This window comes from Pomacea canaliculata, linkage group LG5 (genome assembly GCF_003073045.1).
Source record: "Pomacea canaliculata isolate SZHN2017 linkage group LG5, ASM307304v1, whole genome shotgun sequence".
Taxonomy (NCBI): Eukaryota; Metazoa; Mollusca; class Gastropoda; order Architaenioglossa; family Ampullariidae; genus Pomacea; species Pomacea canaliculata.
The window spans coordinates 25,132,878-25,159,077 of NC_037594.1; the positions used below are offsets into that span (position 1 = coordinate 25,132,878).

The window sequence follows — 26,200 nt, forward strand, 5'->3', positions numbered from 1 at the left end:
TCGCGCAAGATTTAATTTTAAGTGACGCGTAACTCAATCCAGATACGACAACAGTGGAAAGACGAACATTTGATTATTTAAAGTAGATTTACCAGAGTGGCAGAGGGCGTCGTATTATCTCCCCTGAAATTTCTCTCCCCTAAATACGGCGGCTTGATTTGTCGCCATGCCGCCTGCACCTCCACAACGACAAAACACTCACAGCCGGCGTCTAGCCCCCCGGCCTGCCCGTCCTGTGGACACTCTCCAACCTCAAGAACGCCAACAAGGAGGTGGGGTAGAGTTTGGGGTGGTGTGCAGGAACTCGCCCTTCATGGAGGGTCCGACTTGGCCCCTCCCGTCAGGACTAAACCTCTCGTAAAGCGGTACACGTGCATGAGACTGAATACATTGTCTTAAAGCAGTCGTGTGGACAGATGTGCGTCATTCAAGTTTCTAACCGTGTTTTCTGCACCCGGCCGTTGCTGTGGCTTTGGCAAGGGAGGGTGTCCACAGGACCGCTGGCTTGCGCTGGAGGTCTACAAGCCGCGCGCTGTGATGTAAACCAGGGCCGTGGCGAGACCTAAGACTGATAGCTTCTGCTTCGTCGGCGAGACCAAATCCAAACTGGCACCCCCGCCATCGCCTGCTCGTCTGCCGCGGGGAGAAATTATTTACCTTACCGATGACCCCGTACCCCCCGCGAAGGCGTCCTCCTCGCCAATGAGTCGGCTGGCAGCGCTCTCGGCGGCTTCCGGGCGGCGACTACAACTTGTCCACCCGACATGAACGCACGTACAAACACACATACACGAGCTTGCAAGTCGCTTGTTCACGTGACTGGTTTGTAAATGTAGTTAGTGGTCGCTGATGACGTGTGATTGAACTCACATGTGTAAACTTAACATCGTGTGTGCGTGTGCGTGTGTGTGAGAGAACTTTTGTGGGGTAGGTCTATAAACGAGTGAGTGTGTGAGTAAATGAGAGTGTGCGTGCGTGTTTGAGTGTGTAAGCGAGAGTGTGTTCATGAGTGAGTGTGCGAGCATGTATGTAAGTATGTGAGTATGTATGTGAGTGTGAGCGCGCGTCTGTTTATGTTTAGGCGCCTGGATAACAAGAATAGGAAGTTCCTTCTTTTTTCGTGAGACTTTCTGTTTGTCTGTCTGCCTTCTTCTTCGTGTTTATATGTATATATGTTTGTGTTGCTTGCCTGCACATCTGTCGTCATTCTCTATCTCCTTGTGCACACTATAAAACCACACACACACACGGGTGTGCGCATGGTGTTGTGATGCACAAAGCCAGGTTCACACCCGCACGCACACACACACCAAAGTCCACACACACCTGGTGACGTAGTTGTAGTTGTGTATTATTATGAAAATCGTTCCAAATGGAAGCCAGGAGTCAAGACAACAAGTGGAGAAGATGTTAGAGACAAAATAAAAAAACATGAGGTCGTCGATACACTATATACAGCAGACCGCCACAGTCGGTGACATCATGTGGTTAGTGACGGTGACATCATGTGGTTAGTGACGGTGACATCATGTGGTTAGTGACAGTGACATATGGTTAGTGACAGTCGGTGACATCATGTGGTCAGTGACATGTTGACAGTCCATAGTCACCAAGCTATTGTCTTAGCCTTATATCACTGACTTTCCCCACGAGTCTGTTTGTCCCTAGTGTGTGAGCGTAAAAGGTCGAACCCGCGATTAATCATCTTTCTTCCCTTTCTTCAGTCCATCCGAGTTACGTGTGTAGCACTTGCTAGCGTGTTTCGGTCTGTGTGCTGCAGATATGTGCATGTGTGTATGTGTGTGTATGTGTGTGGGAGGAGAGGGGGGCCAGAAAGGCATTTTGCGGTTGCACTTGTGTCACTCGTGGCAGCAACATAGCAATTGTTCATATACACCTTCCCTGTCACTGCCATCACCCCCAGCCTCCAATAAGCCCCCATCCACGAGACATTTTATACTCCGCTCTCTAGGTCAGCATGCTGTCACGGTCGACCCTCTAGCTGAGTATGTCTCTACCCTCTAGCTCTGCGTGTATCAGCTCTCTAGCTAATATTTCCTTTTCTTCTCTGGAATCACGAGACACAGAGCTCGTAGCAAGCCGTGTCCTCAGGCGCCGACCACTATGAATGCATGGTAACGTCACACACCACCATATTGACGTCACCGCCGAGCGTTGGCAGCTATGAAGTCACTCTACTCTGTGGTGGTGACGTCACACACACTGCTGACATCTTCACGCACACCAGACTTCTCACGCCCAACCCCCTCTCCTCCTAACCCCACCCCACTGCATTACCGACACCTTCTGTCTAGCAGGCGGGGTGGGGTGGTGGTGGTGATGGTACGGGGGGGGGGGGAGCTTCTGGAGTTGATCGGACTTTAACGGACCGTGTTACGTTTTGCCGTCACGCATGGCTGAAGCCGGAATCTGCCCCTTGCCGCGTCCCCTTCCCTACGGCGGCCGTTTAGCGTGAAGCGGAGCGTGGCAGCGAGGGCGGCGACCCGTGACCCGCTGTATCTTGGGGGCGGCGCGAGCGGCACGGTTATCGGCGACGTCGTTTATCATCGGCGCGCAGTGACCGATGGGATCGCGCCTTTGCCGTTGTTCTGGTGCAAGTTTCGCTTGAAGCGCAGCGCCCGCCTCACGGCCCTCGCGCCCGCGGGATGGTGGGAACGAGCATGTCTTGCCGCAACATGTATTTAGTTAAATGACGCGACAAATCGCCCCCTACCCCACCGTGATCTATGGTCTTTTCTTTGCTTGTTTCCCCCCACTGTCCCTCCCTTTTTTTTTTTTTTGCTTGCCACATCCCGCCGTTAATTCCTCCCATCTGATCGCCTGGAGCAAGTGGCGGGCCCCTGTCTGCCCGAGTTGTCCGCTCTTGTTCTCCATGCCCGTGTTGTCACTGACGACTGTAGGTGGCACGAGCCATAAATCCCCGTTTTGATAAGGCAGTAATTAGTAGGTGTAGTAAATAGCCGCCCCTGATAGGCCAGGGCCGCGTCACCCAGTTGGGCATCGCGTGCACAGCGCCCTCTGCTCCAACCGAGCTGTATGGCGACCAGCTGCAATCATAACTGCTGCACGAATATGCGGTATGGCGGACTCTTTGTCTTTGTGTCAGTGTCTGAGACAAAAGACTGTCAGAAAAACAAACAAACAAACCAAGATGGACACCAGTGTCAGTCAAGGCACAGGAGAGTTGTGGTGCAGTGTTACACAGCAAAGAGACAAACTGTTGTCAAGCAAAGTCCTCTGTCGGAGAACAGTTATAAGGCCACGGGTAGACTATGGTAGACAGTACTGGTCGGGTAGAAGGTTCGTTAGTGTAACACTGTAAGCGATCCCTAATCTACTCTTCTCCGTCAGCAGCATGGGATAGGAAAGGGAGCGAAGGCAACAAAATATTCAGCTTTCATAAAAATAAGGCTAATTAGCATAAGGATTTGAATAATAAGGCTAATTAGCACAAGGCACAGAAAACACATTCAAATAACAGACCTCTGTACAAAAGGCACAAACTGAACATTCAAATAACCGACCTCTGTCGAGATCCATGACAATTTGGCACGTGGGACAGTCATAGTGTCTGTTTTGCACACGGCCCGTGGGCACAGTTTGTGGGACAGGCATGTTTTGCACACGGCCCGTGAGCACAGTTTGTGGGACAGGCATGTTTTGCACACGGCCCGTGAGCACAGTTTGTGGGACAGGCATGTGTTGCACACGGCCCGTGGGCACAGTTTGTGGGACAGGCATATTGTCTGTTTTGCACACGGCCCGTGGGCACAGTTTGTGGGACAGGCATATTGTCTGTTTTGCACACGGCCCGTGGGCACAGTTTGTGGCGAAAGAAGTTTTCTCGCATGCTACACTGGGTGTTTGACGACAGTAGCCGGTGTAGCCTTGTTGTCTGTCTTCTCAAAATGTCTCAAAGACAACATTTGAAATGATCACTTACTCTTTTGTTTGTTTGTTTGTTTGTTTGTTTGTTTGTGTGACTGAGTGAGTGGACGGGGAATGACTGAGGTTTTTGTATGGTGTCAATCATAATGTGAGCTGCTCGTGGAACGACACTAAAAAGCATGAAAAAGTCCGTGTCACCTAGTAACATGAAAACATCTTGTCATAGCCTCCTAGTAACATGAAGGCTACCTGGCATAGCTTACTAGTAAGGACATAGCATAGCTTTCTGTCCTCTGCAACGTCTTTTTCACCATCGTCTCGGCAGAATTAGGTTGGCTCTCGTGATAAGATTACTCATTACTTCATTACATCATTATTTCATTATTTTTTTTAACTGAAAAAACACACACAACGCGTCCTAGAAAGTGCGTGTGTCTGAGTACAGTCACTCACACTGTCGCACTCACAGTCACACTGTCACACACTGTCACATACTCACACTCTGCCACGAGTGAGTGTATCTGAGTATAGTTCTCACACAGTAAGCTCTCACAGTCTCTGCTGCTAGTGCCAGCGTGAGAGGATGTTTCTCTGGTTTTCCCATGACGTCATGCTTGTCCTTCCCGCCATGCCCCGCTGTCTCTATGGCCGTGCCCTGCTGCCCTTACCAGGCCCGGATGCCCTGCGCGTGGAGCTGAGGCTGCACGGAGTAGGAGCCTTGCTGTAGGTGGTTGACCGGCATCTGATGGCCGGTGACCGCCGAGTTGTAGGCTTGAGCCGTGGTGTAGTTGGAGAAGGGGTTGACGTTGAAGGGGGCGGAGGAGTATGGGGAGGGAGGCATGGTCTGACTGAGGCAGGGTCGGCCGTCCTTCACCAGCACGGGTACCGCCACCCGGCGCGGGGGCTGCATGGCCGACAACTCTAAGTTCTTGTCTTGTCGCTGGCGCTTGCACTTGTAGCGTCGGTTCTGGAACCAAATCTTGACCTGCGTGGAGGTCAGCTTCAGCATGCTGGCCATCTGCTCGCGCTCCGGCGCCGACAGGTAGCGCTGCTGCTTGAAGCGCCGCTCCAGCTCGTACACCTGAGCCTGCGAGAACAGCACGCGCGGCTTGCGCTTTTGCCGCTGTTTCAGCAACTGGCAGTCGCCGCCGCCTGTAAGCACACAGCACCTCGTCAGCAATGTTCCACTCCACATCACTTGGAGGGTCAATCTTAACCCCTTAATGACAGACTAGCTATGTGTTCATTACATCATAAAGTCCTAGCTTTGTTACATAATGAAGTCCTAGCTGTGAAGAACTATGGAGTTACTAAGTATAAAATAAAAGCTGTTAGTGAACTCCATTAGCTTTATATTGCAAACAATGTAAGTATTGTTAACTGGTGGCTAGCTGTTAGAAGTATAAACACCAGCTACAGATATCAACTATCCAGTATCAACGAGGAATCTTACAGGTTAAGGTCAAGATTAAAGTTAATAAGCCCCATGCATTGTGGGAAGCATCCCTTATGGAGGAGGAGTAGTGTTTACGCACGACATGTGAGCTCCAAATGAAATATTGACTACATAAGTATACAGTCCAGATGTCTTTACAAGGGAAGTAGTCAACTTGAGCAAAGTGTCAACTACATACAAACTCGAGCAAAGTGTTTTCACACACACACACACATGTACACACACACGCACACAGAGTCTGTCTCTGACCTCCGCTGCCCCCCGAAGCCCCTGTGGTGGGGGTGGAGCCATCAGAAGAGCTGCAGGAGGGCGTCTTGCTCTTCTCTCCGACTAAGGTCGTGGGTTCCGTCTTGATGGTTGGTGCACATGGCGTGGTTGTTCTTTGTGTTTGTTGATGTGCTTGGTGCTGTTGTTGCTGTCCGCACAGTGTCTTGGCACCTGAACACATCGCATCAAACAAAGATAAGATAATATTTTATTTATCCAAACATTCAGTTGCAGCTCGATTAAATTCGTACACAACAAAGAATCATTGTCAAGATGGCAAAACGTCATTTTGGGGAAACAACTCTCATCCTCTTTCCATCCTTCTTCTCTCTTTCTCTCTCTCTCTCGCTCTCTCAACCTCTGTCCCTTCGGAGGGTGAGTGCTGGTCAGACCGGAGGTAAGGATGGTGGAGACAATGGCTAGACCACAGTTGTCGGTCTTGCCGCCCGGTTCGCTCACAAAGGCCAGCGGGGCGCTAGTGATGCAAAGGGTGATAAGCGCGCACCGGAAGGAAACTGAGTTACGAGCAGAGGGCCGAGCTTCCGGAACAGGCCACGACAGTGTGGTGACAAGAGGCAGACAACTAGCAGACGACTTCGGGACTGGTAATTAGTTGTCAAGACATCTTCTCCGAACAGGACACATTAGCGCAAGGGCCCTCTTAACCCGCGCAGTCACTGACTCCTGGCCTTTTCTTCAGTCTCAAGAAGTCAGTCTTTTCCACAAACACACATATACACATTATTCAAACATCCACACACTTACACTCTGTCACACACACACACCATTTCTCTCTCATACATATACAGATACACACAAAGAGGCACGTAAGATGTAAAGAAACAGCAGACAGGTTAGAAAAAAAAAAAAAAAAAAAGACCATAGTGGATTATGAGGTTATGTTGAACACAGATGAGGACAACTGCGAACAAGGTGTCAAGGTGAAAGGTCACGTCCTGCCTGTATGTGCGTGAGGATGGCGAGTGGAAGAGGAAGCTAAACAGAGCGGAAGTCGCCGGCAAACGTACAGTCACAGCAGGGAGGGAGGGGTGGGAAGGGCGAGAGAGGGCCAGGAAGGGAGGGAGACAGAGAGAGAGGCAGAAGGGTGACTGTTTATGCCAAGTTATCACTCCAAGTGCATGCTGGGATATTTCACCTGCCACCATTAGTCCTGAAGATATATTTTCTGCAGCTGTCATTTTTATTATTTCATTCACTTCGCCATCCACTTGTAAACAACGACAAACCAGCTAGCGAACACAACGGATCATCATCATCATAATCACGCGCGTCACAAAAGTCTACCAGGAGAATGATGAAATGCTGGTCATGGGAAGGAAAAGGACGATGTTTGTGCAGCCTTGTGCTGCTCTTGCCCAGTTCAAGATTTGAGATTTATGGTTCACACTGGGCACCATAAAAAGCAAAGATGTCAGCGGACGACGACATTACAAAATGACGTCAGCATTCAGCGGACCGTACACGTCAATCCGACAGAAAACACGTAATCACACACAACTATACACAGAGGACACGTGATTAAACACAACTAGGTGATTACACACACAGCAAGACACGTGATCACACACACACCTTTACTCACGACACGTGATCATTCACCACTATACACACGCAATCACACGAGCAGCCAGCATCACGTGACAAATGCAGTCTTCAGACAACATGTCCAACAGACTGATTACCATGGAGACCACGGAGCCAAGCAAGTCCGCTCATTATCACACTCACCCAGAATCGAGCAAAACCTAAATTCACAGAAATCAACTCCCTGCCGGATTCACAATATTTGAACAAACATTCACAACCATTTCCTAGATAAACATATTCACGAACACAGCAACCAGATTCACATCATTTCAGAAAATACTTACAACCACTTCATCAATGAGGACATCTCAGACAAGGACACAACCGCTGTAGGTACAATCACATCTTTTGAGAAAAGAGAGAAAGAAATAGGTGATGGAGAGAAGAGAAAGTAATGTCTGATGTTTTGAACTATGTCGGCTGTTAGGTCGAGACAAACATATCAAGAAACACGCGACAGACTGCAGATGGCTGCTTAAACTTCAAAGTCAACGACTATAGTTACTGCCACGTGATGTAGATTATCGATATTATCATTATTACAAGATATGTAAACCGATATATTTTGTTAGTAACTATATTAAAGTTTATTGGCATATTTGTTACAAAATACGTGCACGGATACATTTTATTGCTAAATGTAATAAAGTTTATTGATAGATTTCTTACAAAATACTTCGGCGTATACATCTGAGTACAAACTGTAATGTTGTTTTCGCTACATTTTCTAATAATACACGAACGGATATATTTTATTACTAAATAGTTTATCAGTATATTTCTTACGAAATATGTAGACGTGTATATTTTGTTTACAAAGTGTAATGTAGTTTAATCAGTGTATTATTTACACAAGGTGTCTTTTAGTAACATTTTCTACATCATGTGTGTAGTTTGTATATTTTCTACTACATGCAATGTATTTCCACATTTATCAGACCCACGAAGGTCTATTTTTTCAGCATTTAAAAAATATGGTACATGTTTTAACAAAGATAAAATGTTATTATATTAGTTGAGATGAAATGGTTGCAATTAGTCAAGGCTAAATTGTGAAATCTTTTCATCTACACGTTTTCAATTACGGATGTTTTCACAAGCTCGCCTCGTAATGTTTTTAAAACCCACGAGTAAATAATTTCAGCTTCTCCCAGTTAGACGGTTAAAAACACTCGCACCTCAGTTTTTCAGATACAGGTAAATGTTTTTAAATACTCACAGAAGTTTGTTTTCAAAATACACCTGACTGCTTTCACATAGTAAAATGTTTGCAAACGTTTAAGGAGCTAAGCTATGAGTGCTGTGTTGATTGTTCCTGTGCGTGCATGTGCGTTCGTCTGTCTGTGTGTGTTTGTCTGTGTGTGCCTGTGTGTGTCTGTGTGTGTGCGTGTCTCTGTGTGCATGTGTTTTTTTTGTGTGTGTTTGTCTGTGTGTTGTTTGTATATATACGTGTCTCTATGTGTTTATGTGTGCGTGTGTTTGTCTGTGCGTGCGTTTGTCTGTGTGTGTGTGTGTGAAAATACTTAAAAGCGAGCGACGAGGACTGCCTGAGTTGCTCTCAACTCTCTGGTAACGGCTTTCTCGCCATGAATTGCCAGCCGACCGCCAGTTTACAATCAGCTGTGCACAGCGAAAATATCCTTCCTTTCTTTGTTTGTTTCTTTTTTTCTTTCTTTCGCATTTTATATACAGTGTTCACTTTGATGTCATGTATCTTGTCCACTGCATACTTACACTGCACAGCGGTGCTGGTTACACAGCTTGTCCACACTCCACAACTATGTCAACAACACTATATAAATATATTTAAATTATTTTTAAATAATTTGATAAACAGATTGCACTCACACCAATCCATCGTTATTTTTGTTAATAAAAAATTCAAACATAAAGTTTTGTATACAAGTTATATATATATTTTGTGATATTCACACAGCAACCCAAAGTCACACACACACCCATAGGCATCCCCCCCACACACACACCACACATTCTTTCTCTCTCTCTATCTGTAAGCATTTTCAACACACACACACACGTAGTTACAAAATATGCGGGAGGAAGGGAATGTGTGTCCATGAAGTGCCAACCTTTTGTTTGTCTAGCCCACCCGAATGAGTGTCATCACTAGACTTCAAGACTGGTACCTACCTCTACACAAAGCTACAGACCCGCAAACCATATTCATCAACTGTCAGTTTAATTGAAACTAGTCGAAAGAAAATAAAAAGATACAGGAATAAACGAAAATAATGAAATAAGTGAAATAATGCAATGTACATAAAATTAAAGAGGTGTTAAAGAAGAATTCCACAAAACCATTTACCTAAAAAATAATTTTATAGGAAAAAATAGTAATTAGGAAAAAGCTTCTACACAGGGTACACTTTACCAAGACTGTATTTTTCACACGATGAGATCAATCTCCCACAACCGAGAGTAATGAACTCAATGTCATAACAACACAATCATTGCTCTGCTGACAGAGTAAGCAACCTACATTATCTCCCAACTCACAGAGTAATTAACATAGTGTCGTTAATCATTACCCTGCTAACATAATTAACTTAATGTCGTAACACAACCATTACCCTGCTTACAGAGCAGTTAACATAATGTAACACAGCCATTACCCTGTTTGCAGAGCCATTAACATAGTGTCGTTACATCATTACCCTGCTGACTGAGCAATTAACCTAATCTCATTTATCATCTCCCTGCTCACAGAGCAATTAACCTGATGTCGTTACAATATATCATCATCTCAGTCTCAGACCGAGCGAGTGAGCAGGAGAAAGGGAGAGAGGGAGCGAAAACGCGAGCATCAGCGCGTGAGAGAAAACGTCAGAGAAAGAGCGAGAGACGGAGAGAAAGCGTGAGAGAGAGAGAGATCGCTAGAGAGAAGCGAGCGAGCGATAGAGAAGTGAGATAGAGAGAGAAAGATAGAAAGATAAAGAGAGCAAAGGAGAAGAGAGAAATGAGAGCTAAATACGTGGCACAGATACTCAGTCGAGTCTCAGTTGTCGGGTGGCTACGAGGATTGTAAGAAAGGTAATAACAGTAGTTTCTGATTGCTTGAGACTAATAAAACTCGACCTCACTAACAGTCTACTCCTAATATGCCATACCACACTCCATGTATTGACCTGATATTAATATTGAAATACAGCAATTAAATAAATTAATACACGTAAAGGAAGATTAATGTAGTGCAGTTGTATTATTAAACAGCTTTGTGAATACAGCGAACAGTTTTAGTTAAATGACAGTCAATAAGCATGTCGACTTAATTAGCTTCTCATAACAATATTTTTTTTAACCAGGAAGTAACTCCAAGAAAACACACGCACGAATGCACTCTCGCACGCGCGCTTGATAAAATTGTCACAGTTTGATGTTTACTGAGATCATCAAGCATCTAATGATGTCTCTGTGACAGCATCAGAAGTGGATGTCAATGGTTTTGACATGAGGCTGGATGGAAACAACATTGAAATAACAAGAAATGTCGTTGACCCGGTGAACTCTGCAGGGAAAAACAAACATTGCGCCGCTCCGCGAGATTAAACTTAAAGTTTCCTCTAGAAACTGATTTATTTTAAATTTTTATCTTAAATTGCTATTTCTTCGAATTTTTGCCGATTGTTTGACAGAAGCTGTTTGCCTGAGTTGTGATTAGCAAAATCTACTGAACGAAGAAACTTTAATCTACTACAGTAGGATACATACTGTCAATGTAGCATGCATTCAAGTGAGATGTAAAGACACACACACACAGATAAAGACTTGTATCATGTATCTGTATGGATCTGACTTTTCTACAAAGTCAAACTTACTTTGGAAGATTAACATTTCTTAATTCAACCTTCAGGTGATCATGGAATCCCCAGTAACAGCATATCTCGACATGACAATAAAACAGATAATTATAACATTTATATTATTTAAAATGGGACGCGGCTTAACCCTAAATTATAACACAGCTAGACACTAAATTACGATAGATTTTAACAATAAAACACAACACTACTTAACCCTAAATTATAACACAGCTTAACACTAAATTATAATACAACTTAACACTAGATTGTAACACAATTAACACTAAATTACAACACAGTGTAACGCTACATTATAACAAGGTTAACACTAAATTATAACACACACTTTAACACTACATTATAATACAACTTAACACTACATTATAACACAATTTAACAGTAAATTACAACACAGTATACCGCTACATTACTACACAGCTTAAATAAACTAAAGACGCTTGTTACCACATGATACAGATCCGGTGATTTAACCCCACGTGTGTAAGTATGGACTGATACAAATATAATAATTCATCATGCATGTCGAGTTGCCAGACAGTCCATTTTGACCAGTAATGACCACATCTTGTACACATCAAGTCTGTCTCTGCCTGTAATTTACAGACTAAGAAGTATGTCCAGGGGTTTCAGGAGGAGACTTTGATGTTGTTGAAGTTGAAGTTCGATTGGCGTTTCTTCCGATTTGACTTTCATTCGCCATGTTAGCGTTTGGGAACGCGGAAGTGGTGTGCCAAAGGTTGGCAACATTCGTGCGTGTGTATGTGTGTGCGTGCATGTGTGCACCCACCAAACAGCATCCGGGCTGTACTTGCTGTCGCCGCTGTGTGGCTGCTCGACATCCGGGGCGCGGGAGGGGGACAGAGCCAGCAGGCACCGTGCGGGAGGTGTTGTATTCATCCGGACTGCGACTCGTAACAACTTGCGATGTCAGAGACTGTGACTGCTGGCAACTTGAATCGGGATGAAGGCCAGAAAGGATCAGGGATGGGAAAGGGGACGAGGATTCCATCCTTTGCACCTCTCAGGAAGAGGTCTAGGGTCAAAGTTCAAGATACAGTTAATGGATTTTAGTCCCCTACTCTTCCCGCTGGTTGCAGAAACAAAGTTTTTGTTTTGTGTGGTTTTGGTCTGTTAGATACAGCTTACATCTGACTTTACATAATTTTCCTAGAGCTGGTAGACATGTGCGATGTCTACAGATTTATCAATTGCCTGTATTTCAGTTTCCAGTGGCCTGTAGATTACTTTACGTATTATCTACAGAGCTGTGCCGTGCTTATTGCCTAGGGCCCCGCGCTTCAAGGGCCCCGCGCTTTTGACGTTACAAATAAATTAATCGTAGCTGTATGCAGCTTGCTGTCAATGATAAAAGACGAGATATCCCTGAGGAAAAAAGTGACTTTAGATCCCAACTAAAAGCACACGGGCTAAGAAGAGCTGTGGATATTTTGCAAGTTTCCATAGACCGATACGAATATGGTGATATGCTACTTTTTTAAAGAAAATTATTGAAGAAGGAAAGCTGGGGCTGATTTGTTTATCTGCTTCTCGTCTGTCTTGTATTTCTCTCTGACGGTGACCCCAGCAACTGATTGCTGCTTGCAGTGACCTTTAGCCTGAAGCAGGAGACTTTTAGACTTAACATGCAGCTCTACACACCCATCAGAACGACACCAGTTCTAGAATTAAAACACACAACTACAATAGGTATGCTACCCTGATAGTCTTACAGTAAAAACACAACCACAACACGTGACCAGGACAGCTTCACAGTGAAAACACCGAGCTACAACAGGACATCTATGTTACCTCTGTTACCAGCGCTGTCAGAGTGAAAACACACAGCTACAACAGGACAAGAACGCATGTGTGAGGGTTAAAGGGCAATCACCAGGCTCCATCATCAAGAAGCTGGCAAGAGCACATATCTGCGAGATTAGACTAAAAGCACAGTAGGGCGACATGGCCGGCCATATATTATCTGTGACGGTTAAAATGAAAGCACACGTCTCGGGCCCGCTGTCGGCAGGCAATGATGAGTACAAGCAGAGGTGGAGGATGAGGGAGGGGTGGGGAGGTAAAAGAAAAAGCCATGGGTATGGGGAGGAGGGCGAAAAGGGGAGGGAAGCTTGCAGATGATTCCAATAAACTCCTCATTTCTTTCAATGAGCTTCACGTGAAGGCAATTTTCAGGGGGCGATTACTCGCCGCGCAAACTCCATTAGCCGCAGCGCATCACTTGCTAAATACAACTTCATAATTTTCCCGCGTTTCTCGCCGAACGAGAGAACCTCGGTGGATATGGTTATGTGCACGAGGGAGGGGACCTGGGGAGAGAAAGAGGAAGTTATAGGATCGTGGCTCCAGAAGAGCGAGGTGCAGGCGTGCTTGTCAACAAAAAAGAGCTTTTCTGACCCGACGATGCGTTGAGGTGCATTGTGGGAGACGAGGCCCTGCTCCCCACTGTGAGGGGTTGGTCGGAAAAGGAAGTGAGTTGAGTGGCAATTGCACGGGCATTCCACAAACCTCACAGATAACTCTCGCAATTAGAAGAGACGCCCATAGTTATCACAATCATCTCTGCTGTTCCATGATAAATTGTTTCTAACGGCAGTAAGCAACAAGCGCTCATAACCAACCCGACCACCCCCTCCCCAGAATGTTCATTACGAACGGAGGGTAGGGGGAGCGCAGATGGAGGGGGTGGGACGATTAGAAGGAGGTTGGTTTTTAATTGCCGACGCTGTGCCGTGAGTAACAGTGCAACCTCTTGGCGGCTTATCTACTGCAAACATACGCTGAGGTTTCTGTAGAGTGATCGAAAACACAAAGACAAAGCAAATAAAAATAAACAAGTAAAAAATAAAGAGACAGCAACAGACAAAAGGACCAACTCCAGGCGGGTGACTTCACTGACAGCGCAAATTATTATTACTGATCTGCGAAAAAAAAATTGGTTTGTGTTAAAGACACTGAAGACAGAATGAGGCAGAACTTGATGTTGGCGACTGTTGTTGTGAGGACAACTACAAGAGTGGACACCAGTGCACCAGAGTACATAATTACGAATCATTTTCATCACTTGCACATGAGATGCAAAAATCACACACAGAAGCACACAGCCTCAGCAGCATCACGTGACCTGTGTGAGATGGCAAAGAAAGTTCCCGACTTTTCCCATCTCTCTGGTCTCTCTCTCTAATCCTCGCATTGGTCTCATTGTTCTCTGGCCTTTGCTTTCCTCAGGTCCTCTCTATCTGTCTTGGTCGCTGTCGCTTTCTTTGTCTTCTCCATCTCTTTCTCTCTTTCTCAAACACACACACACACGCGAGGACTCACGCGCGCAGAATAGTACAAAAGTGAGACATCAGTGAGACTGTACCAGACATCTCTGGCTGTCTCACCTCACAAGTCAGTTGTTGTTATTGTTGTTGTTAGTACTACTATTATCGGCTTGTTGTTTACTGTGGCAATGCTGCAAACATTCAGTGCTCTGGGGGGAACTATTTTTCGCAAGCGTAGAGATAGTTTCCTAATTTAGGAACCGACATTCTTAGCTTGTCCGGTTGTATATAGAGTTATTATTGTCTATTTACTCCAACTGGATACTAGCTATTGCTGGTCAGCAGTTCATTCATCTATTTATTTGTATCTCTCTCAAGCATGGGCTGTTGTTTTTTTCATCACACACTAGGCAGTTGTTGCCCACCTATTAATTTCAACTGCGTGACTAGTTACTGTTATTGTTGTATAACTATTCCAGCTACTGTTAATGTTATGGTTGTATGAATTTTGCATTAATTTTTGAATTATTGTAGTTATTGTTATCTAAATATTTATTGTAGTTGTTGTTATTGTTGTCTAACTTTATCTAACTACATAAGAAGCTATTGTATTTCTCTTTCTATATTTTAATGACAAGCATCAACATTTTAGCTCTTTCACTAAACACGATTTTTAACAGAACTCTGATTTTAGAGACTGAAGGGATGGACGAAAAGAAAGGAAAAAAAAAAAAAAAAAAAAAAAAAAAAAGAAAGAGAGAAGAAAACAAGAAAATCTGTTAGACTAAGATTTCCCTTGCGAAGCAAGCGATTGTGGAGAACATATTTTGGTACATGTATAAATAATGCTTGTAAAAGTTGTTGTAAAAGCGGGTCTAAATAGTCATGGTAACAGCTGGTTTATGTAAAGATTGTAACAGCTGTAATAAGTAATGCTTGTAAAAGCTGGCTTAAACAGTGTTTTTAAAAATGGTCGAAGAATGGTTGTAAAAGTTATTGTTTGAAGTAGTGATTTAGAAGTTGTCGATATAATACATGGAAAAGGTGGTCTGTAGATGTTGGGCAAGTTTCACATCAGATGCGCTGGTGTAAAGTGTGTTCAGCTGAAAGTCATCAAACTGCTTACAACGTGATTAAAATTGTACAATGTGGCAAAACATAACAAGAAACAAAAGCAGACATTCCAGAGCAATATGCAAATGAGCGCACGAGAGAGATTTCTAGAATGCAAGAGCAGATGTTGTGAAGACGATAGCAAAGTTCGCGAGTGACTGAGAAAAGGAAGATGTTCGCGGAAATTTCACTCACATACAATGAAGCAACTGTCTTCTATCTTTTGCTTTGATTTCTGAGGAAGAACAGTTGTTGTTTTCCGTCACTGGAGTAAACAAACATTGCAAGTGTGGCCATTGCGAGATAGCTTCACGATTTAAAACATTTCCATTCACTCCACTGCAGGCCACAAACAATCTTTTAAAAACGAGAGAAATTTGCGATGTTACACTTTGTACACACATAGTTACATATACACACGAAATAAGCTGTACATAAGTATAAAACAACAACTGCCACAGACAATAAGACAGTTTTAGTTAGGAACTTGGTATGTGATTACTGTAATGTTAAAAAACTAGATGCTGAATTAATATCAGCATTTTCCCATTTTCTTCTAATGACAAGCAACATACTCTAATCGTTTCTTGCATCCAGTTTATGATTCAGGGGACGAGTGGTATGACACTTTTCAAATTTAAACACTTTTAGATCTTCTACCTATTTAGTGAAAACAGTTTTATAGAATGCCTCTAAACACGGTGAACAATACAATTTTAGCACTTTTCTTAATAAAATGGGATTTCCTGAATTTCCGCTTCCATCTTCAAATCTATTGTAAACATGGCGGATCCCAAGGAGAAACAGCCACAGGAAAAATTTTCATAAACAATGAGAGCTACTAACTGTATTGTTTACTCCTCAGGCTCATGACTAGCAAAACAAACAAAGCTGCTTTACTGACAAGCGCTAACTTGATGTAACACTGGAACACAAGCAATTTCATGAAAAGAATTAATAAAGATGTTTTGTATTTGTTTTGTAACTGGTGCGCCAGCGCGGACCGCCAGGGTCACCATGTGACCCCGACCAATGAGACGACTCGACCACTACAATTAGGCGCTAGATATTTCCTTGCAAAAGTACCATGGTAATGTACACGAATACTTCAAGCATTAAAACATAGTTTTTCAAGATTTCATACAAGACCGCGAATCGGTCAACATTGAGTACATACCCCAACACATTTTTTTTTAAGTCGAGAGTTTAAACACTATGCTTTCGTCATCAGTCATTTCGACCTCTTCAAGAATGTTGGCGATATATCGGTTTATTGAAATCCAAACCGCTGAAAGAATTAGTCGTCATTTAATTTTACCGCAAGGGCTCTCGTTCTCTAGTAAATAAATCGGATTGTTGTCCGAAACCGTTTGTGATAACCCTGTTTGTGATAAGTACGGTCATAACTGTAAACTGTCTTAGCCCCTTTAGAATAGCTCCAACTCCGATTTGTTTTAAATTTAGATGAGCAAACTACCTTTTAAAGGTTGCTAAAACAGTCATCGAAATGACTTCCGAGCCAGATGTCAATTTGTTTCTTTTAGAGAGTTTCAGGTTCTATCTACCATTATGAAGCTGCTCCCAGGATAACAAAAATGTTTCTATGAAACCTCAGCAATAGCAGCGCAGAAAAGTCAACATCAAACTGCCAAGACCGGAACATTTCTCATTGTTATGAACTTGAAGACCTGTATCTATTGCCACATTTTTAACTTGTCGAGTGAATCAAAGAGAGGATACACGTGTCGCTGTTTCTTTGCTTTCGCTCTGCAGACACTTCCTGAAGGCGCGAGCGGCCCACGTGCAGGGCGCCCGACTGTGACAAGATGATGTAGCAGATGCTAGCAGTTGCTTGGCATCATAGCTGGCCATGCATCTACAAACACTGTCTTAGTCTATTTGCCATTGTTAGCGAGTGAAATCTCCTTCCTGTCTGCTGGCTTTGCTAGTTGTAGCAAGCTAAAGGCATGAATCTTCTTTATTTCAACATCAAATAAGAAGTATCGAGAAAAATGGAGTAAAATTTTTACCTTCTGTATCTTAATCGAGAAAAATGGAGTTTAAGATACAGAAGGTAAAAATTTTAAAGTAAAATGTGAAGGTGAAGTGATGTTAAGACCACCAGACACAAATTATGTTCTCTTGGGTCAGCTCAGTGATGTTACTTTTCAAACTGTGGGTGAGATCATTGATGTAAGTCCTCAGTCTAACCAACAGTTCCCTTCTGGTGCCTTCTCGAAGTCTGCAGCAGGGAGACAGACAAAATGATGTAAAATGAGTAAATAGGAGTAAACCTAATTCACATGTAGCCAGCTCTCCTATCGGCTGTCACCCTCAGGATGACATGGCTAGTGTGTCCACTTGGGGTACGCATGCACCCACGCCTTGCCATCTCCCCATTCACTCACATACACATCTCACCCATGCATGTCTCTCGCGTGCTTTTGTCTCTGATTCTGTCTCTACGATCAAGAGGCGTGGACTTTATTTCGTCCTGAGCAGCAGGGAGAGTGAGCGCGCGCGTGTGAGAGAGAGAGCGCGAGTGAGAAAGAGAGAGTTTGGGTTCCCCATATCCTTCCTCTTCTCATCAGCTAAACGCATCTACTGAGGCCGGCGCAGATGTATCAGGAGACGGGTTGTTTGATCTTCTTTCCTCAAAGTCGACGCCGCTGTTGAGAGCGCGGCCTTCAGCGTTCAGTCATCTGCTGCAGACGGTAAGCATGCCCGCGACAAGGGGCCTGCACTCTGTCAGCGCTATCAGCACACAAGTTGATGAAGAGGTCGGAGGCGATATTTCGTGATGGCCCTCCTACCCACCTGAGAACACAGGGGCGTCTCCTTCCTCACTCCCTTCCCCTGGCAAGTGTAGGGGCTTGATGACTGCACAATGAGGGGCGGTGAGCAGCAATCAGTCGCTAGGCCCCGTTGTTAGCACGCGCTCGGCCCTTAGTGCAACTTGGAGCAGCTGACAAAAGCCGCCATCGGGCCACCAAACTGTAACCATCCCCTGAAAAAAGTCCCCGTTGGGCCACTAAACTCTAACCCTGACTGGAACCTTAGTGGACAGGTTTGGGTGAAAATAGAAATAAGTTGCCCTTCGTGTTTTGAGCCTTGGATCCCTGTTTAAAGGAAACTGAATGCGTCCTTTGCTGATGAGGGGTAACGGTCTGATAGTATCGCTGATTAGGATTAACATTTAGTTGGAGTCTTCTGTCAGGATAAGGGTCACGATTTAGTGGTTTGATGTGTTCTCTAGCCTTTTTATCATCTATAAGGCTAGACGGACTAGTCGAAGAACTAGTTACTTATTTAGAAGGACAGCATTGTGGGAAAAAAAAACCCCAGTTGAATAGGACATCCGGGTTATGACTGATTACGATGAGCCTACCATCCAGCCAATGTGGCATCACATGATTCTAACCGTAACCACAGTTTGATGCCATCCCAAGATTCATGAAAGGTGATGCTAGCATATACCATCAAAGTACAGATACCTCACTCGAAAGGAAAGAAAGACAGCACTAGTGAACACTTTACAATATTGTGTTAATGCCTGTTGCACTGATAAGAGAAAGAAAAAAAAAACCAACACATGATGGATTGTTTCCGTGTCTGTTGACACTAATGGGAGAAAAAAAAACAAACAAACAACAAGACACCCAGTGAACAAGGATTGTTCGGATGTATATTGGAGAAGACGATGGACAGCATACTTCAATGCCGACACCTGCTTCAACATTCAGTCTTATTCGGGACAAAGGTATACAGAAACCTAAGAGTAAGGAGACAGACTGAGTCCTGCTACACGAAATCTTGGAGTAACAAGACAGGGTGACCACTGAAGTGTTAGTCCAACACGTCAGCTTGACCCACCCGACTTGTGAACTGTGAAAACCTATCCCCAACTCTGTTTCAGATGTGCATTTCATGAATGGAAAAGGAGATGAAACAATGCTGAAGTTCATATCCGTCTTTGGGCAAGAAATGCAAATGGCTTGGTGATTCAATCGTTGCGGTTGTCCTCGGAAATGGTTTGTTCCTCAGTTGGTCAAGTTTTTGTCGTGTTTCTTGTGTCTCTCCTCCTTGTCCATGTTGTGCTCATCACGCAGACGGCGCTGGGGCCCTCGACCATGGGGCAGCCACCTCTCCTCCCACCCCTACCCCAACCTCGCTGACTGGCTGCACGCGCAGGAGACGGCCGCTGGTGCCGCAGGATGTCTGTGAGTCACGTCAGCATAAACACTGTCTGGCGTTCCCTCACCTGTCCGACGCACAGGCTCCGCAGTCGGCACCCGCACATTTCTCTGGCGTACTCGGGGTAGAGTAACAGGTAGGAGCGGCAGTTGCACCCCAAAGACAAGAGATTAGGCAGTAAGACCTCGCCATTTTAATGCAAGCCTTGATGTTTATTAAAATGTTTTCCATGAGAGACAACTCCAAGCTCAGCTTGAAGATCGGGTTTCCTAGAGGGGTGGGAGAGTGGGGGTGGTCAGATATCGTCTCGGGCTCACAATTGTTTCTCTGTGGCACCTGTGCTTACATGGCCAGCTGGTTAGCCTTACATGATAGTTTGGTGTAAAACAGCCCCCACCCACCGCCGCTTGCAGGTCGGTATGGAAAGACAGGATGCCATGTTTCTCAAGATGTGGAGAGACGTTTGAAGACGAGATTACAAAGCCGCGAGGTGGCATTGTGAAGACACGAGGCGAGGTTTCTCAAGTTTGTATTTTCTTTAGGTGTTGAGCGACATTTTAAAGAAAAACTTAGTTTTTCTGAAAATATTAATGGATTTTTCAAGTACAAAAATGTTTTACAAATCTTACACAATTCAGGAAGGCAATTTACAAATATAGCATGTCGGATTGGAGTTTCCATTGTGAGACACAGGCATGCTTATATCTTCTGTTAATTAATTAAACTTACTGATTTATTGAAAACATTTGTAGTAGCGACAGGTGGTGAGCTGAGCCCGGAGAGATGAGTTTCACCAAAAGCTGGCTACTCATTTTGCATAAGGAGGAATTCTTACGGTAATTGTTGATACTTACCTTACGATAAACGTTATTAGTGAGCTTACGATCGAAAAATTATTGGCAAAAAAAACTGGTTTTTATGATTGCGATTACCGGAGGATGCGATAGTCTACAACTTGTCGAGAAAAGTTACAACTAGACTTACTAGACAGCGATGAGAGGCTAACAAGCTGATATTCCTAGCGAGTTAGAGTTTGATATCGCATCCTTGGCCACAATAACCAGTAATTACGTCCTCACGCTCAAGTAAGCATTACGTCCTTAGCTCAGCTAAACATTACATAATTTAGCTCAGTTAAACACTGTAACATTCGTCAAAAATTGGCAAGCAGCATTAAATGATGTACATGTTGCTTATATATAAAGAAATGTTAAATTAAACCATAGAGGTCAATTATATATTAGACCATAGAGGTCAATTAGACTATAGAAGTAAATGAAGGAAATTCTTTAAATGATATAAAAGACACCAGCCACGAGCAAGCTGCACAACACACACGAAAACAATTCTGATAAAGACGCCAATAACAAAAGAAGCTGATTTTTATGTGAATAACATATGCATGTATGTTATACTGGTATAATACATAAGTTATTCATGTGATACAGTTGATAATAACAGTTATAACTCTTTTACACACCCAGCGTTTGTCCCAGTCTATAAAAGGCCACTAATTTATACGCAGTCCTATCACTAATTTATACGGAGTCCCACCATTAATTTATACGCAGTCCACTAATTTTATGCAGTCCATTAATTTATATGCAGTCCACTAATTTTATGCAGTCCATTAATTTATATACAGTCCACTAATTTATATTCAGTTCATTAATTTATATTGAAATTAATTTGTACGCTGTCCCCCCACTAAGCTATTTAGCCGACAACAGTAATGAGGTTGAGGCCAACATCCAGCGTATGGTTTCCATAAATGGAAATGCAGCACAAGTTAAGAACATAAAATGTAAGAAATACACAGCACGCCCAAGAGATGAAACAAAGGAGAGAAAGGAGCGAAATACGCCCTGACCGGAAGAAAGAAACCACAAACAACGAAAACAAAGAGAAGAGAAGTCGGTGTCTCTTTCCGGGTCTTTGGCCCCAGTCCCGGGTCCCGCGCTATCACAGCCCACACATACCGCCGAGCCCCCACCAGGAAACTTGAGGTCATGGGAAACAACAAAGAAAGAATGACAGAAAGAAAAATCAAAAGAGTGTGGACGAAAATATGTTTACAAAAGAAAAAGATAGACTGAGAACAAAAATGTTATCGGTGACGAGGCGGTCGGCCACGTGTAAGCGAAATACCTCCAGTCTGCAGGTATGGCGCACCTTGTCTCTCCACAGCGCGGCCAGGTGATAAAAATATCAAAATTCACCTCCCCCCTTCACCTCATCGTTTATTCCTTCTCCCGGCCTGGAAATACCAGGGCCCACAGGCCCACAGGCCCACTTTGTCTGTGATTTGATTCAGGAGGTTTAGCGCGCTGAAGATGTTGTCAAGTATTACTTACATTACAGACTGGCGTCTGCTGCTTTACAAACTGTTGTCTTTCGTACCAAAGATGATTTAACAAACTGATGCGTATCTACAAGCTGTGACTTATACAAAGCGGGGGTGGGTTGGGGTGGAGCAGAGCTGGGTGTGCATGGCTGGGGTGGCCAGATATTATTGTCAACTCCGTTATCATCTCAAGTGAAGTAAGGACATAGGGACAGTCAGAACTGCCACCGCCCTCCCCAGTGATGTCTGATTTTCCAATATTCCCTCACACAAGATAGATTACAGCACCTGACGGTCACTATCAACGTTCTGAAGCAGTAAATAAATATTTTATACTCTAGTCTTAATGCTTGCGCATAAAGATGACAAAAAGAAAATCCCACGCCATCATGTGTGTATGCACTGGACTGTCCGGCCATTACTGTGGTCAGCACCAAGTCCTGGAGCGAGGCCGTAAATCTAGAAAAATGTCCATTTTCTGCCGAAAGTTTGGTCAGAAATGTTTCACCATTACACCATTACACTCTGTGCACAGTGTATCCCCTGATACCTTAGGCTGGCTAATCGCGGTTTGTCGTAAAGAGTAGCTGTAACTACAGCTGCAGCACTGTAACTACTGTAACCACAGCTGTAACCACAGTAGTAGCAGCACTGTAAAACTGTAACCACTGTAACTACAACAAAAATTCTATTCTGACTTTCTCTCCCTGATAGTCGACGCCGCTGACCTGACTCGCGTCAGAGCCACTGACAAAGACATGTCTTGTACCTCACAGCCCATGGCACAGGACCTCTTGACCTCTTCCTCTCATAGTCACACGCTTTTGGATGTGTCGCACAGACAGAAGCTCTTACCTTGTCAGACAAACCAGGGAACGAGGGCCACAGTAGAAGACCCGCTGATCTACGACCTGTCGCTATCCGCTTCACCACGACATATCAACAGACGACTACAGCCATCAGAAGGACATCCCACTGGACATCGTCCATCACCTGACCATACACATCAACATCTTCGTTAGCGCATCTACAGCCTCCCAGACCCTAACCGTGGGACTGAGCGTCATTAAGCCCTCGCCGCCCGACTTTTATACAGGTGAGGCCCGGGTGTGCATTTGTTAAGTCTGAGGGTGGAGACGACTTGGAGAGGGGGCACTTGTGAGAACTGCAAACGGATAGACGGTCCGTCCTCGCCATCGACAAGCATGCCAAGACTCGGCACCAAGTGCTGTGCTTGAGGTCTGAGTGCAGCAGCCAGGTTGTGATGTTACTCGCTGAGGCTGAAACCACTTCACAACCCCCGCCACACGGCTTTCCATATCTCCAGCGTCTTGTTCCTCCTCACAAGAAGCACCGACTGTAAAACACTATGCTAGCTTGGGGTGAGGTAGGGCGGGTGGGTAAGGGGTAGAGAGAGAGAGAAGGAAGAGAGTGGGGCCATGAGGGGGAGGAGGTTCCTCTTTGGCGAGATATCTGGCAACCACTCGTGCTGTCACGGCACTGTCACACTCTTGAGCACCAGTGTGTCCTCCATGCTGTAGACGGCGCAGGTGAGAAAGCGGGCACCAAGCAACCTGTCTGTGACGTGGACAGCTTCTGCTGTGGTCATCACACCTCTTTGCAAAGTTTTTGACGATCGCCTTATAACAAATATAAATAGAAGCCAAGTCCACTGGACTTTACACACGACATCTTGGAACCGTCCTGTCGGTCTGGACGTCTGTCCTGTGACTGCTGGACTTCCAAGTACTGACAACATTTTCACGCACCTGGCAGGTTGTTACTGGACAAGCACGCGGCTGATGAGCGACATGGAGACATGACGTGTACGTGAGGTGCATATGACGTGTACGTGGTGTATATGACGTGTACGTGAGGTGTACATGACGTGTACATAACGGTATTACATACATCAGCTTCTTACCTTTCTCAAGGCTGTCGTCATCAAGGCAGGGTGGCGAGAGGCCGGGGCTGACCCCAGACGGGTCGTTGATCATGGTGTTGGGGTCGTAGTCCTTGAGAGAAGTGGGGTGGAGGGCTGAGAGGGCCGCACCCATGTTGTAGGACAAGCTGGGGGAGTAGGACTGCAGGAAGTTAGGCGGCGATGCTGTGCCGTACAGACAGGCAGGATTCATGTTGTTGGCGGGGTTGACGAGGTTGTTGTTGTGGTTAACAGTGGGCGACGCCGACGACAACATTGTTAGCTGGTCACAATGTCGGGGGGACATTTCCGGTGACGGGTAGCTGGCCGTTGCCATGGGAAAGGAGAGGTGCGGCGGGTAGTCAAGCGCACACCCAGCAGCCGCTTGCTGATGCTCGCTCACCGAGCTGAGGATGTCCTTCACGGAGAAAGGGGTGGAATACGGGTGGCTGTTATACATTGTTGGTGCTCCTCTTGTCACTCACTCCTGTTGAGTGTATGTATGTGTGTGTGTTTGTGTGACTGCCTGAGTGTGTGTGTATGTGTGTGAGTGGAGGTAGTGTGAGCACAAACTACTTGGCAGACATCTCTTGACAGTTTGTCAGATGATGAAAAAAAAAAAAAGGAAAACACGTGGAGAAGCGAAGAGCGAGAAGGCCACACACTTCCACACAGCGGATGACTTTTGTCTGCCGAGCGCTGAGCTCTTGAACTGTTTAATCCTTCACTGGGCTGACGATGTATCAGACCACTTAATTGTAACGGCTTGATGTTCAAGCGGACTGCTTTGCTTGTGTGAGACCCTTGAAGTAGTCGGCACCTTGCAGGCCGGCAGGTCTGCGCCTGACGATGTCAAGTAACTGCAGCTGGAGCGACAAGGCCTGCAGCTCCCTTGACTGTGCCAGCGACTGTTTATGCAGCAGCGCAGACGACACTAGAGTCCACTTGGCCGCCCCTCTGGCACTGAAGCATGTTGCCAAGAGCGACTCCGGGTGGGCGAAGCTTGTGATGGGGGCTGGTGCTTGTAACCAACACTTGGGTCCTGGCGGCGATGCTGCCTCTTCTTCCAGCCTCTTGCATCAATTACACGACGACAGCCAATCAGGTTTGTCTCTCTCCTGCCTGTCGTTCCTAAGCCCCGCCCATATTCCGCCCTTAGACCAATCAGACGCGGGGAAATCGGCGACGGCTGCAGTGCTGCTGTTGTCTTGCGTCACGCAACGCACCCCAGGCGCTAACTCCCCCCACACCCCTTCCCATCTTTCCTGCGGCCCCTCCCTCGCCTGTCAGCCAGTCGGCTGCTGCTCTCCGCCTCAGCCAATGGAAGTGTCAGCCGGCTGTTTGTACTTCCTGCATATTTATGAGGCAAGGTTTGGACTGACCCTTCTGTCACTCCCGCGTGTGCCAGTGCAGACACGAACCCTGTCATGTCACGCTGTCTGTTTTTTGGGTTGCGATGAGATGTGTACACAGCGGCATGACAGGAAAATGGATCGGATGCTCCGTGCAGGACTAGAGTGGTTAGCTGGGTCAAACGTTTCGCTCGTCACACCCACAAGACGCGATACGTGTGGGCAGGGTGTGACCTCAGAGGGCGGAAAGTGTGTGTTTGTGGGTGGGGAGTGGAGGAACTAATGGATAATAGCGGCGACGAGAGATAAAAACGTTTTTAAAAGGATTTTGAAAGGCATAAAAATAGCAAATACTTTTCAGGAAAGGACTGCACAAAATTTCAGCAAAATACGATAATAAAAATAGTTCACAGCATTGAGCAAATAGTATCAGTCATATGTAGACAGTACTGGGCCGTACCTCCATCACACGCAGCCACTGATAATACACTAACCACAAATATTGAGTGTTCAGCAACACAACACAATGCATGTTGTCAAACTGGCAAGAAATGAGATCAAGCAAGAAACATGACAACAACACGCTAGCACAAACGTGCTCATCTCATGCTGACACCAGTAGCATGCACTAACAAGTGATTAGCTCAGGCTAACACTATTAGCACGCACTAACAAGTGATTAGCTCAGGCTGTCAACACCTGCAGCCTAGCAGGAAGTCAGCTAAGACATTACAAAGGGAGGAACTGCTGAGGGGAAGTCAACATGAAATGTTAGCCGTTGATGAGGATCTCCAATGGAAGCTATGAGTAGTGAAAATGAAGTCTTCCATCCTCAACCATGAGATTTGTTTTTCATACATATGTAAGTGTAAGTGTATGTGTACGTGTATGTGTATGTGTATGTGTATGT

The 26,200-nt window shown here is 45.1% G+C and overlaps 1 protein-coding gene and 1 long non-coding RNA gene across 2 annotated transcripts; one reads left to right on the top strand and one right to left on the bottom strand.

Moving 5' to 3' along the window:
- Positions 1 to 1,330: 1,330 nt before the first annotated feature.
- On the bottom strand, positions 1,331 to 24,437 carry LOC112563817 (homeobox protein Nkx-2.6-like). The gene is made up of 3 exons (XM_025238176.1): positions 23,942 to 24,437; positions 5,615 to 5,803; positions 1,331 to 5,061 (listed from the first exon to the last, which is right to left on the bottom strand). The coding sequence occupies exons 1-3, from the start codon at positions 24,396 to 24,398 to the stop codon at positions 4,574 to 4,576; spliced, it is 1,134 nt and encodes a 377-aa protein (XP_025093961.1). The 5' UTR covers positions 24,399 to 24,437; the 3' UTR covers positions 1,331 to 4,573.
- Positions 3,866 to 24,547, top strand: LOC112563818. The gene is made up of 3 exons (XR_003099131.1): positions 3,866 to 4,000; positions 14,499 to 14,503; positions 24,434 to 24,547. It is a non-coding gene; the product is annotated as an uncharacterized LOC112563818 (long non-coding RNA).
- The last annotated feature ends 1,653 nt before the right edge of the window (positions 24,548 to 26,200 follow it).

Coding starts and splice junctions, on each gene's coding strand:
- LOC112563817 (XM_025238176.1), bottom strand. CDS start 24,398: ATGTATAACAGCCACCCGTATTCCACCCCTTTCTCCGTGAAGGACATC. Junction 5,804..23,941: donor TGACGACAGCCTTGAGAAAG/GTAAGAAGCTGA, acceptor CGATGTGTTCAG/GTGCCAAGACACTGTGCGGA. Junction 5,062..5,614: donor GGCTTCGGGGGGCAGCGGAG/GTCAGAGACAGA, acceptor GTGTGCTTACAG/GCGGCGGCGACTGCCAGTTG.